This window comes from Mizuhopecten yessoensis, unplaced genomic scaffold (assembly GCF_002113885.1).
Source record: "Mizuhopecten yessoensis strain PY_sf001 unplaced genomic scaffold, ASM211388v2 scaffold5193, whole genome shotgun sequence".
In the NCBI taxonomy this organism is placed as follows: domain Eukaryota; kingdom Metazoa; phylum Mollusca; class Bivalvia; order Pectinida; family Pectinidae; genus Mizuhopecten; species Mizuhopecten yessoensis.
Genome location: NW_018405926.1, coordinates 374,129 through 389,416, shown reverse-complemented (window position 1 = coordinate 389,416; position 15,288 = coordinate 374,129). Strand labels below are relative to the sequence as shown.

Genomic DNA, 15,288 nt, shown 5'->3' with positions numbered 1-15,288 from the left:
AAACTACTTTAATTAAAGCCTGAGTAATTTACAAAATATGTTTTTCCTTGTAGGTAGATATTTTTGATTCGTTTAAAATTTTCATTAATTCAAACAAAAGTATTATGTATATATAACTTGCTATGCTTGTAAGAAAACTCTATATTTAAAAAGCTTTAAATTCAAGTCTGAGGAATTCACAAAATGTACGTTCACTTGTATATACATACTTAAACGTTTTGATTTTTTTCATCTTTCTTATTGATCAAAATAATATATATTATGTATATATAAGTTGCTATACTCGTTGCAATACTCTATTTAAAAAACTTTAAAATATAAAGAATTCACAAGCTGTGGTTTTATTTGTAGGTACATATGTTAATGTTGTTGTTTTTTCATCAAATAAAAATAAAATAAAAGTATTGTTACAAGCATATCATAACTATATACATATACATAATAGATTATATTGTGATAAACAAAAAGTTTATCACAATATAATCTATTATGTATATGCATATAGTTATGATATGCTTGTAACAATACTCTCAACTTAAAAAGAAGGTCATTTTTATACTATGCAGGAACGGTGAAAGAATAAGCCTACCGTATCCCAATGAAGTAGTTGTAAGAGGCGACTAATGTGAAGGGTGGGTAAGGTGACATTAAGGAAAGATATGTTGGTGTACTGGTTCCATTACAACACGTGTTATCTATCTCCTTTCTTTTATTTCTACCCTATTCTATCATTCAGTGGTTTCCTCCGAAGCGTCCGTCTTTATATCACCTTACCTATTGTCAATAAGAGCAGAAAGGTCAGGTTTTGTAAAGTACAACATACATACAATGTATTTAAAAAATTTCTTGGTCAGGAGGTATATAGGTTATGACACCATTTGCGTCTGACGTTTGATTACCTGATTACTGCTATAAGTGGATAGTTATACTCATTTCACGAATGCCATATATATAAAACAGCACTGTTTATCCGTTCAGTTTTCCATTTAAAAACAATTATTTTACCAATGTGTGATGCAAATTCCCTGATGGGATTCCAGCTGTCAGTTTGAATGTATGGAAATAATTCAAAATCAATAATTGATCGAAGAAAATTATCAAAATTGCACAAAAAGGACATTACACATTAGATTATACACTAATTGCTGACAAAGGGTTAAACTTTATAATTATTCTTAATATTGAATTGTCTATCCAAAGAGCGACGCTGCTTTAGGCGAATATATCAGATGGATTATTAAAAGTAACGCCGAGAGTAAACGATTCAAGCAAATCAGAAAGCAAAGTGTTTGGATTAAATTGGCCCCAAGGGAACGGTTTACAGATAAAGAATACAACATGCATTGATTGAAACTGTTCTTAGAAGAAAAAAAATGTAATTGAAAAGCTGGCCTCAATGTGTCAATCATCACAAATATTTGTTATAGATACATAACAGATTCCACAGGGCTGCTTTGTCTATTTGACAGTTCCTTTGATTTCTTGCTGCAAATTAAAGTCACCCTAAGGAATGTTGATCTTACCTGCAAAAGCTGCATTGTGAAAAGATTCATGTAGCACAACCAGAAAGTGTCTATATGTGACGCTTCGATGACAAGTACGGTATGTAAGTTGTAAAATGTGTACGAGTTGTCAGCAAATCGATGTCGATTCGGCTATGCTACAAGCGTTTGTACAATAAGTTGTTATATATGTGCCGAAATGACTCGATTCGGTTACGATTGCTTGTACAACTCGTACAACATGGTACATACCATACTAGTCATCAACACGTCACACATACTCTCTTAATGGTTGTGCTACATGAATATTTTCACAATCCATACTTACCAACATAAAGATTTTTTTAAGAAATATGCAACAAGCTGCCGTCTTGCTTACCATCTTGTGGCGTAAAGAATGATATGATGATCTCTTTGATAAAGGATAAAAAGTTACTCGTCATATTTTTCTTGTTTTAAAATGGATTTTTTGGCAAAACAAGTTTTCTAAAATCAATGGATGATGTAACAAATGCCTCTGTAACACTTTTTTCCAACTTTTGTTAACGTATATATGGTATGTACAATTAATTGTTATGTATGTACCAAAATGACTCGATGGCGAGATTACAGCATTGATATCACCTGTGTGATGTATCTGAACCCTATGATTATATCTTTGACGTTTTGCTAGATGCTTTGCAGTGTGCTTAATTTCATAAATGTGCATTACGTTATTGATTATTTTCCTCTTATAATTTCCTGTCGTAATAATTAACAAAATATCGGAGAATAAAATGCTCCGAACCTTCAACAAGGGCGCAAGGAACGTGTGACGAAAGCGAAACGAAATTTTACGGGGGTAAGTGTGGGAGGAAACCGGAGTACCTGGAGTGGTCGGGCAGGTGACCCCATATCTTTCACGACCGATCGGGGAATCGAACCCCGGCCGCCTTAGATAAAGGTAAGTGCGCTATCCAATCGACCACCTAAGGTGTTGTGTGATGGTACGGTTTACGTGATGTAGGAAATTCAAATGTAATATCAGTTGGAAATGTACAAATATACAAATGTTTTGATAATGAAATTACAAGGGGACATTTTCTGTCTGTGATTTGGCTGGTTAAAGACAGGCTTTAATGCACGTTTACAAAGTACAACAGTGTACATGTAAACAGTCATAAGGCCCTAAGTTTCATCGTTATATTTAAAAGTACTGGATTTCTTCAGCAATTAAAGTCTAGTATGCTACGTATGGTTATGTGTGTTGTTCACTGCAGAGCTGTAAATATGGGATGTTCCATATTGAAATTTCTTCATGGACGAACGGAAGAGTTATTCCTCTTAAACCGAAGTGAAACCACAGAAATGAAATACCGAAGTTTGTGTTAAAAGGGAGGTGACTCGAGAAAAACTCGACATATCTTTTCGCCTGATCAATGCATTATTGGTATAAGGTTTGTTTATTATTCGTATTATCGTGATCTGTCATTGAAAAGGACGTCCTTTATATGTTTACAGTGATAATGAGAAAATTGGGAAACAAATAGATGCACTATGGTGTTATCTGTTAGCTGTTACCATCTGTCCATCTCCTTAAGTTATATTGTCAGAAGATATCAGTAAGTGTACCTATGACACATATTTTTTTGCAAACTTGATTAAAGTATCATTACTTATTTTGATATGAGAATGCAAGTGAAAAAAAAGTTAAAATAGAGAAACTACCGATACGTTACCACCTGCATGACATTTGTATCTTCAAATGACGCACTTGCAGTGAATGGAATCGTTTTTCATCGCATGACCCGTGTATTCACCTGTTATAAATACGTCTCCTGTTATTTTGCCGTGGAGTGTTGACAAATATAGTAATGTATCGACACCCAAAAAAACCAAAGAGACGTGGCAGCTTCCAGGCTCCTGTTCTGTGGGCACAACAACGTCATAAATGGCAATGCTTCAGTGGGCACAACAACGTCATAAATGGTAATGCTTCAGTGGGCACAACAACGTCATAAATGGCAATGCTTCAGTGGGCACAACAACGTCATAAATGGCAATGCTTCAGTGGGCACAACTACGTCATAAATGTCAACGTCTTCTGTGGGCACAACAACGTAATAGACGGTATCGTGCTGTGTCCACTGATGAATCGAGAATGCCTTATCATTAGTGATTGACGTTGCAGAATATAGCGTTGCCATGGGGAGAGATTTAAGGACAGTTGTGCATAACAGTACGACCTTCAGGATAGGGGAAACATTATGGTTTTGGGTGGCATCTCATAGATAAACATGTCATATGTATATAGTTAATGGCTAAAGTCTGGGAAAAATAGTACAATACAGATAGAGAATGTCTGTCATAGATATAACATATGTCAACAATTATTTGACAGCAATTCGCAATTACTGAAATTGATATGAAGATTAACTGGTACTACAGTTGTGTGACCGCACAACTCACAAACAAAAGCGTACACATATCGTGTATACAAGATGCGCACATCTTCCGCATTTTACAATCGTTCGCCCCGTTGTACAGTCCTCTTCGCACAAATGTGCGAATTAGTACAATTAGCAGATATATTACGGAAGGAAAAAAATCTGAAAGGCTCGTATGGAATAAGGTACACTGTGTATATTAAGTTCTCTTTATTTTAATTAAGATTATGTTCAAATGTACAATGCGTGTTACACAGTATTACAGCGATGTAACGTTATATTGTCAAGAATGGGTTGGGTCCCAGGTTGCAGAACAGGTACATAACATTTTGGTGATGGACCAAAGTTTTACCTAGCCTGTGCCTGATACAGAGAGCTGACATATAATGTCATGTGACCGTTATGCAAACACAACTGGATGAAGATATGAATGTCCCGGCTCCCGTACCAAATATGTTTTATTCTTTGACAAGTTGGTGAAAATAGTACCGTTGACCTTGCTCTTGCTATTGAATTCTTCAAATACATGTACATCCTCATTAGAGGAAATATCATAACTGGCAAGTGTTCGTGTAAGATGATGTATCAAATTTAAGTCTTTTAAATGTTCGACACATTCTGTAAATAGTAACAGCGTGATGAGCCTTTACCTTGGGGCTATGGACTATGGATTTATCTGTGTTTTATTATTGTTGATCTTTGTACAAATATCAATTAAGAAATAAGAGTGACAATACTGAACTGAGACGGTACAGAAAGTGAGACGATGCACTTGGCTAACACTGTATCTTTCCCTTAGTATGGCGGGCCACAATTGTATGCACAGGATTTCAACACCTACCCTAACGTACATGTACATAGAATATCTTATCAGAGGGTGTTGACAGGAGATGTCTTACCCGATGAAACAGCTGACCTTAATAACCACCTTAATGTAGCCACTACCTTTTTTCAAAAAACTGCATTGTTTCGTCGATAAGGTTGTTTAAATAACACGTAAGGTCATTGTTTACTTGTATAATAATCAATAATATGAACATACTTTTAATAAACAAGAATAATTTTATGTTTAACAAGGAAGTTACGTATTATGTGGAAGTGAAAGAACAAAGCAATAGTTAATTTACCTAACAAACAAGGTTTCTTTTTAAACGTCAGGTTACTTTTTATGGTCTTACAACTAATAATTTGAGTATTATTTTAATAGACTAGTAGCATTTACTGTTTAGCATGGATATTATGTACATGTATTTCCGATTAAAACGGTAAAAATATAAATCTACGTGGAACTTGAATGACAAAAAATTGTCTTTTTACGTAACAAACAAAACTCTTGCTACAAATCGCACCAACGCACAAGGAAATAATAGTTTGCCAAATTACACATAAAAAGAAAACCTTCGCTATAAACTGACGTCTGGAGTTATCTGCCCTTTCCTGAACAGAAATATTTGGAAATATTTAGTTTAATCTGTATATTAATGTAGTCATATTTTAAGTAACCATATTTTAATGCACAACAATACATGAAATACGTGTTCTGTTAAGAGTATTAAATCGGAGGCCATCCGATAAATATGATCTTGAATTGTTTAAGATGAACTGCGTATATGTATACATAACTCAGCCTTTGATAAGGGCTCTGACATTCTGCTACCACTAGCCCTCCACCACTGGTTCGCGGGTTCGAGACCTACGTGGGACTGTCGCCCAGGTCGGTGGTTTTTCTCCGGGTTCTCCGGCTTTCCTCTACCTTCAAAACCTGGCAAGCCCTTAAATAGCCATAGCTGTTAAAAGGACGTAAAATAATAACAAACTAGTATTTTTTTATGTGATCTGGAAGGCATGTTATCTTTATATGTTTCAATAGGAATTGAAGTTTCAACATGTGCTATATTCAGTAACGGTTTGGTTTATGATCCCTATAATCAAAATTCTCATTGCAGTAATGAACCCTACTGAAAAAATGACATGCCCCCCTCAACTTTTGATTCAGAAGTGCTACGAGATTTATGCTGCTGTTTTAACTTTTTTCAATGCTTTATTCATCTGGAGTTATTACTTTGTATAACTCTTCTAATTATATAAATGATTAATTAACCTAACTACAGCATGGGGGTCTATAAATGGAATATCAGACTGAAAGTTTTTTTTCTGGAAAAAATGTATTTTTGCATCGTAATACTTGTAAATGTAGTGCTTTGATAATATATTTATCATCCAGATTGTGAGTTGAATCGATCATTTTGTGAAAATTTTAATGTGAATTATAGGGTTTTTTCATTCGTATTATACTTGTATACCAAAACATCTCATAGTGTGAAGAAGTGGTATTATTTCAAATATGAACATGTATGCAAAAATTCAGTCCAAAAAAAGTGATGGAAAGTATTCATTTCATTTCACAACAAAATACCCTGTGTACCCAAAAAGGTGAGGGCCTATGACACCTCCCTGGCGTCCACCAAAAAGCAATGCACCTGTTTACAGGTCATTGGACAATAATTTTTGCAAGACTACAATAAACCTTTCAGCACATGTAAGGTCACAAACAATCCAAATTAAAGTTTACTTCATCACTTGGCGTGATTGATAAAGCGTCTTTTAATAATCAATTTAGAGCGAAACAAATATATTATTTGTTTGTGCCAGTTTTCAGTCATAATGATTAGACTATACACATCGCCATGAATTCTGATGTATAGACCACATGGTCATTGTATCTCTTCTTTGAATATGTTCCACCAGATATTATAGGTTGATATTTTTGTCATTGGTAAGTTAAGACCTAGTCCTTTTATAATCAAAATAATTTTGGTATACAAAAGTTATAAGATACTTTTATTCTAAGATGAACACATTTTTTGTCTGAAAAACCATTGCTTGAAATGGCGTCCGGCTGTTAATTTGTCTGTAAATATCTGATAACTCACCATAGCAAGAAACTTTTAGGTGCAGATTGTAGCATACAATGATCCTTTAATGCATTATTACATGCAGTTTGACAACATTCATCTTTTGGGGAAAAAATCTGATTTTTTAAGAATTCCAGTTTTATGTTTCTACGAAAAACGAACCAAGTGCTAATTTGATTTTGGTTGGTGTTTTTGTTGTAATAAGGTTTAGATCTACACCTCACCAAAAGAAAATTGAAATCAAAGGAGGGGCAACTTTAATATTAAAGCATGGTGATCAATTCAACTTTTAAACCTTAGTGATGAATATGATTTTTTGTTTAAATCCATATTCATTATCATAATTTAAATAATTTAATCGTTGAACTTTCAGTTCTATTTTTTCAAACATGATGTAAAGTTAAACAGTTTTTTTTTTGTTTTTTTTTCATCTTTCATGACATAAATGTATGATTTGGGCCTGGACCTGCAGATGAAGGCACATTCAACTGCATCAGAACTTCTGCACAGAACCTCGCTTTAGTAAGATTTTCGATTGCAAGCAGTTGTGCTGAGGCAATTTTGAAGATGGCGCATTGATGTCAACGTTGACGTCATAAAACGCTATCTGCAGTGACAAAGGCGACGCGTCATACCTAGCGTTCGAGCGACGTTAATTCATCTAACGTTTGCCAGGAATATGCGATCCGCCATGTCTCTGTTCTCTTTTGGGAGTCTTGGCATTACTGTATTTGTCAACACTCGACGGCAAAATGTCGGGATACGTCTGTAGTATAGGTGTGTACACGAGTCACGTGATACACTGGACGTTCGTTGCTTGAAAATGCTGCAAATGTCAGTCAGGTAGTTATACTTTTGTAGTTTCTCTTTCTTCAAGTACTTTATCATCTGCATTCACATATTGAATAAATATTGATCTTTTAATCAATTTCACAAAAAAAGATATATTTTGTATCTATACTTACCTTTGTACCTCAGTTTACAAACCAAACTGCAATCAATGACGTATCCAACTATCATGAAATCATTATTTGAACAGCTGTTAAATGCATCGTAGTTCTTACGGAGCAACCCATGTGAATGTGTTATGTTCATCTGTAATTGGAAAACAAAAGGTCCATAATGTATGGCGTCTTTTCAGAAAGAATTATCAAAACTTAGCCATGTCAGGGAAAAAAAGTTTCCAAAACTTGGTTATTGTTTCTGGTAGTGGCACGGGGATCCTTTTTAGAAAAATTAAACTTTTTATTCTGATAACAAACCTACATATGTTTCCATTTGTTCGGTCAATAAAGAAAGAATGAGATCTTTTGACAAAAATATTTATAGACCGGTGGACGGATACCACTGCACCTCCGTTTATATAGGGATTTAATAAACAAAATGTTTTCCCTTGCTAGAGACATACTTCTTTCCCTATTGTCTTATCCTTACTGTTAATATATCTGAGACGTACTTGTGTAATGAAAGATAGTGTGAATAACAACAGATCTAAAACAGGTTCTCACATAAATATATGTTGTATCTTTTTTAGCGAGTAGATACATGTGTAGTTACTTGTAGACTTTCCCCCGATATTTCTTACCTGTATACTCACCTTGTTTGAAGAGGAATAACTCTTCCGTGTGCTGCATGACGATATTCCGTCTTTGCATATTGCAGAGTTATCTTCTCTTGGGAGCAGGTATTGATTGTTAGAATAATAAAAAATGTGATTTGTTTGGAAAGATAGAAAGCATCGTTAACTTACAAAATTACAACTGATCGTATCTATCATTGATTAACAGTAATATGATTGAAATATGGGAATATGAATGAAAATAATATGAATTATATTTGTTATTTAAACAACTAGTATATCTAAGGAACAAACGTTGTTTGAATGTGTAGTCCATGTCATGATTATATAGTATGTGAGATATATTTCATTTACTGATATATTATCGGGTCGAACCAGGGTTATCTAAACTTCCTTTTCCTTCTACAGCCGCAGTTATTTAAAAATGAAGGATTTTTTTCCATTATTACTACTAACAGTTCTGCTGTCAACGGTGAGTACTATTATAAATATATTTGTTTAGGGCTGCTTCTCATTTCGTTTAAGAAAATCTGTTTGTTCTTTCACTTCCATGTAGATTTATATTCCTAACTCCTAATCAGTCACAAACATAATCTCCTTTCTAAACATTAAATGATTCTACTAGTCCTTTAGCAGTTACGAAAAAATGCAGTATTTAAAAGAAAGGTAGTGACTACATTAAGGTGAATATTTATCAGCCATTTTATCTGGTCAGAAATTCCCTTTTAACACCCTCGGATATTGATAAGCTACTCGTAGTATGTTGTGCAATCCCACGCAATTGAGCTTACAACTTACTACATATTGACTTGTGACCCGCTCTACTAATGGGGGGACACAATGTTAGCCAAGTGCATTGCCTCATTCTCTGTACCGTCTCAGTTAGGTGTTGTCACTCTTATTTCTTGATTGCATTTTGTACAGAGATCAGTTATAATAAAACATGGATAAATTCCATACTCAAATGCTAATTCATACATTCCTAAAAAGTAGCAAAAAGATATTAAGTAGAAAAGTTAGCAACAGTATACGTTGTAATCTCATTGAATATAAACCCTTGTAGATAAACTTGTCACTGTTTATAAATCATGTGAAGAGGTCCATGCTAAGAAGAGTGTCCTGTTCCATTTTAAAAGGATCAATTTTCGAATTCATTTGTTTATTTTGGTATGTGTTGCATACATGAACATCTGGTCCTAATCGATTGATGTATGTGGCGAAACAGTCTCATATTGTTAGAATGTGTTTGGTTGTGAAATGATTTGCCAAGAGATAAGCCAAAATAACCTGTATATTGTCTTAATCTCTTCACATGATTTACCAACAATAAAATGCTAATGAAATAGACTTAAAATTTAAATAGTATATATATATCTACATTTTTGTCATATATATGTCATAAATAAATTCGAACTTATCTAAACCTTTTCCCGTCATTCATCAATAATAACATGATGTTAATATGAAAACATTTACACAGTATATGAACCTATGTCGTTCGAGCTTACATGTTCCATAACAAAAACCTTACCGAGGGCCTCAAACAGGAAAGTACGATGATCTAAGAATATCCTATTTCTTAGTACATAATCAGCCCTTGTTAAATCAAATCTTCCGGCTTCAGAAATGGCGGCGGCTGTGGTTCTCATTTTTCTGTTGTCAATGGTGAGTACTGTTAAAGATCTGTCTGTACGGGGTCAGCTTCTCATTTCCGTAAACAATTGTTCGTTAAATATATGGTAACCGCTTTGTATTTATGTCTTAAGATACATTACCTTTCCAGTCGAACACAGAAATAGTTTTCTCCTCAAACAGTTACTGAACTTGTCAGCACAGTTATTTTTCAGAGTATTTGTTATAATAACATAAAAGGTGACTTGAAGTATGTAAACAATCTAAGTAACTAAACAATGTAGGATTGTAAAGGAAAGTTGTGACTTCATGAAGGAGAAGATTTATCAGGCCAAAATTTCTTTATCAATATCCCCATTTGAAGACTGTGCGCTCTTTCATCATTTCTTTGATTTTCAGGACGGGTATAAAGGGACTACATGGTCAATATAATTTATTCAAATTTCCCAAAGGGTATCGATTTTGAGTTTGAGTTTTGTTATCACTCTCGGTATTATTTAATATTCTAACATGTCATTATATTTTTTTCTTGAAATGTGATTTTTTATTCAATGTTTATTTTTCGACAAAAATACTCCATTGGTACCATTACGATATATTAAGTTTTATCATTATGAAATAAGCTAACGTTATGTCCCTGACTCTACAGAAAACTATTTAAAAGAGAAAATGAGCAGGGATGTGCTTTTATCCGGCTAAACACTGCAGACATTGACAGTGCTTTCTTGTCCCTTTGTTTTGACAGTAGAGGAATATAGTATGTACTTCTGTCATTTTTTTTACTTTGACTACCTCTCAGTGACTGTTTTGTTGATAATCGGGTATTCTTCTTTTGTTTATTACACAGACTGCCATGTGTGATGCTTTCAGATCAATTAAATATGTTTCAGATCAATTATATATGTTTCAGATCAATTAAATATGTTTCATGATCAATCAAAGGTGATTCATGGAGTTTTTCATTTCATTTTATTACAATGACGCAATTTGAAGAAAAAGGGTTCATGTGAAGTCGAACAGCAATATTAATTAGGGACTCATTTCCCTTAGCATGTTTTATACATTCTGCCACTTTGTGATCTGATAGGTTCTGTGTTGCCTAGTACAGAAAGTAGATCGTGACACAGCGGTAGTTGTCCAGCACAGCAAACTTAACGATTGTTATCACATATGTATATAAATATATATCATGAGAGGCTTTGAATGAAAACACCTGTTGCTATCAGGATAAACTAAATATAAAGCAATGCAATGTCAGTGTTGCGAACTGTAATGAACTGTAATACATTAAACTTACAAAAAAAGGCACGATCGTTAGGCAAATAGGAAAATTACAACTAAAAAGATGTGTATGTAGTTATCTGTCAATTGAATACAATAGCGCCAGCTCGTTTACGACGTCTAATCATTAAAATGGATTAATTGGATGGTTTCATTACTTGATTTGATGAACTATGATTTGAAAGGAAAATGCATTTCAAGTGTTATTTATTTCAATATCAGTGTGCGCAGTGTATAAATAATATCATTCGGAATACCCTTTCGTCATTTTCTTGCTAGGTAGCATATGCGAGGTGTTCCGAATGTTCATGATATATAATAATCTATCTCACAAACTGATTTGAAGTATAATCGTCGATCGCCGGTTTGTTCCGGATTCCAAACATAAATTCCGTTTCTGTGTAAAAAAAAACACACAAGAATTTCGGGTTAGAAGGATTGAGAAAATCTTTGTGGAGGTCAATAATCTAATCTTCATGTATGTTAGAGGGGAGATTGGCGGTATTTCAAGGTAGGGACATTTCTCATGTGCACGTAACTATATGTGGTGTACGTCGCTATAAACATTGAGGTGTTGTGATTATTACGTCAGAAGATCAGTTATCATTTCATTGGCACGGGTACCCCTGTCATGGTATCACGTCACACCTGAATTTCCATCAACTTAGATATTGATATATCATCATTTTTTGTATAAGTTTATTATTTTCGAGTAACTGACAAGACCAAGGCCCCTCTTCTTATCATTATGGATGTTGTTGCTGATCTATCACATACATGTGTGATGTTTATCTTCTGTGTTATTAGTATTTCAGGTTATCCGTGTATTTTTTATTACGCTTATCTCATAAACCCCGGGTGCTAGGTTTACTGTAAAATTACATTCATAAAGATATGCGTACCCGACAACGTAATGCAAAGCTACACCAGCCTTACATGTAGTTCATATCAAATTTAATCGTGTAAATTGATCTGTACGTTGGTCTCTATATCTGCAATTCAACTTGTTACGTGGGTTTCTATAAAACACGGTCTGGTCTGATATTGGTCGGTCTTGTCTTATCGTCTTAGTCTCGTCTCAACGGCAGAGACCTATCCTTGTCATTATGAGGAATGGGGATTGGATAGGGGTAGGTGTATAACAAAGTTGCCAGTATCGATTATACGATCTTTGAAAAAAGCCTCCTGAAATATGCAAAGGAACTATTATCATTTAGCAACAGTTTGACATACAGGCAATAGCTCCTTTAGACATACACTTATTGTGGAAAATGTCTACCTCAAGTGTATGTATTTCCAAATTATGTATGAAAAGTTTGTTAATGTAGTTAAACTATTTTCATCTATTGTTTTTTTTTCAAAACCTATCAATGTAATCACTCTTTTTTTCGCCTCAAATATATACGATGACATCATATTGCTATTACTAAGTAGAGCAGAGTCCCTCTTCCTACCATTCTGGTTTCTGCTGGTGATGTATCATTTTTTTGTGTTTTCTGACCAGATAACAGAGTCGGAGACTGCACACCAAAAAATGTCCCTTGGTTCAGCGCAGAACATTATGTGTCCTCATCTTCGGAGGGCAACCATTCATTCACAAACGTTTTCTCACTTATTGTTGAATATGATTATTTATACATTTTTGAAAAGATATAACTATTGATCACTTTTTACAACATTGGTTATTTATATTTATAGATATCTAGTTTACTTTTCAGGAAAAATGTTATTTTTTGGCCATATCCTTAAGGAATGATTTTTATTTTTTCAACATTTATGAGGTCATAACAACAATGGGTTTATGGACATATTGAATGAATCGCGTTTCATGTAAAATATGTCCAAAAACCCATTGTTGTTATGACCTCATAAATGTTGAAAAAATAAATATCATTCCTCATATTTACATTGACGAATCCTTTCAGTGGATCGATATAACAACGAATTAAACAAATAAACAGGGTTTGTTCCTGCTTATACACGGGTGCAATGCAGTGGCGAGAACAGTGTTTTTTCGCGGGGAAATGTGACACTATCGTGAGAGATCTTAGCAACCGTCAACAACAATAACACAACAAAATGTAGTTCCATATTCAATGTTTATTTGTAGCACAGGACACGTGAATACGTGGATATTTCACAAAGCACAGTTCAATAATATTTTAAGATGTAAGAATTAAGCATCTAGGTCGGTCGTTCCGAGTGAGTAGTTTTTGTAGTGTATTACTACGCAGTGTGATCAGGTTACTATCAGTTCCCACGTGCTGAGATTCTATGAACACCTGTGTTATGCATTTATGAATGTAATTTTTGTCAATGGGTCTAAGCATACAGAATGTTATTATTTAAGGAATGATTTTTATTTTTTCAACATTTATGAGGTCATAACAACAATGGGTTTATGGACATATTGAATGAATCGCGTTAGCGATTCATGTAAAATATGTCCAAAAACCCATTGTTGTTATGACCTCATAAATGTTGAAAAAATAAATATCATTCCTTATATTTACATTGACGAATCCTTTCAGTGGATCGATATAACAACGAATAAAACAAATAAACAGGGTTTGTTCCTGCTTATACACGGGTGCAACGCAGTGGCGAGAACAGTGTTTTTTCGCGGGGAAATGTGACACTATCGTGAGAGATCTTAGCAACCGTCAACAACAATAACACAACAAAATGTAGTTCCATATTCAATGTTTATTTGTAGCACAGGACACGTAAATACGTGGATATTTCACAAAGCACAGTTCAATAATATTTTAAGATGTAAGAATTAAGCATCTAGGTCGGTCGTTCCGAGTGAGTAGTTTTTGTAGTGTATTACTTCGCAGTGTGATCAGGTTACTATCAGTTTCCACGTGCTGAGATTCTATGAAAACCTGTGTTATGCATTTATGAATGTAATTTTTGTCAATGGGTCTAAGCATACAGAATGTAAATATTTTGGCATGAACCTCATTTGTGCAGAATCAGGAATCGTCTTTGGTAACTTCTCCTTGAGGACGAGACGACTTAAATTTTACTTCACCCATTGGATTATTTGGACTGCTTTCATTTTCTCTCTTTTGTATATTATTATATTATTTTTCATTTGTTAATCGCTTTTTCAACTTTTAAAATGTGTTAAGAGTTCCGCTTACTGGGACGAAGCATTACCTCTTATTACCCTTTTGCTTTACTGGCGTTCCACTTTCAATTTTTGCCACTAAGCACTATTAAGCCCGATGTCAGATAGTGTGAATATGCATTTCATGCGTTACCGTGTCAAAATCAACCCTTGTTGGGTGGCACTTTAAATTTCCTTATTATAGCTTCCCTTTTTTGAAAAGTGGTCTGCAAAATTCTCTGGTGCTGCAAGGACTAACATCTCAACAACGTTTTGAATTAAAACTTATCCTAGATTAATCAGGACTTTAAATATTATAAGCTAGGTTTTTGGTTGGATCCGTAATGGTGTGTTTCTATCAATCAGGTAGTCGTATATGGAACAGAAACAATGACAGTCAAACTAGTGAACTCGACAAAAATCGGAGAATCATTGGGATCTTCAGGTTGTCCATGCAACCTGAGCATCACTTTCTCACTCACAGACAGCCGGTAAGTAGTTCATTTCGTACGTTATCAGTACCGAAAGTAAAAAAAAGTTATAATGTGAAGTGTACTGTAAATAAACTGCATTCATGTTCGTAGAAATTAACTTCATCTTTGAAGGTTTTATCAGTAAGTGAAACCAGATAAACTAATGTACACAAAATTTAAAGACACATAACCTTACTTGAACATATCGATTCTCGTATTGCAACTAGTGTTTATGTGTTCGTCTAGTGATATATTCTGTAATGAAATTGGATGCTTACCTCACAACCTGACATTTTTTTACTATTTTTTTGTCAGAGACAGTTTGGCCTGTAGTTATTATAAGGTGTTTCGTGACGTATCCCCCC

General features: G+C 34.2%; 1 protein-coding gene across 1 annotated transcript in view; it reads left to right on the top strand.

The window, feature by feature from the left end:
- The first annotated feature begins 10,048 nt into the window (after window positions 1-10,048).
- LOC110450368 overlaps window positions 10,049-15,288 on the top strand; it is a 17,312-nt gene continuing 12,072 nt past the window's right edge. Inside the window, exons 1-2 of the mRNA XM_021497850.1 lie at window positions 10,049-10,087; window positions 14,817-14,941. Of these exons, the coding sequence (XP_021353525.1) occupies window positions 10,049-10,087; window positions 14,817-14,941 (164 nt within the window). The remainder of the gene's footprint in view (window positions 10,088-14,816; window positions 14,942-15,288) is intronic.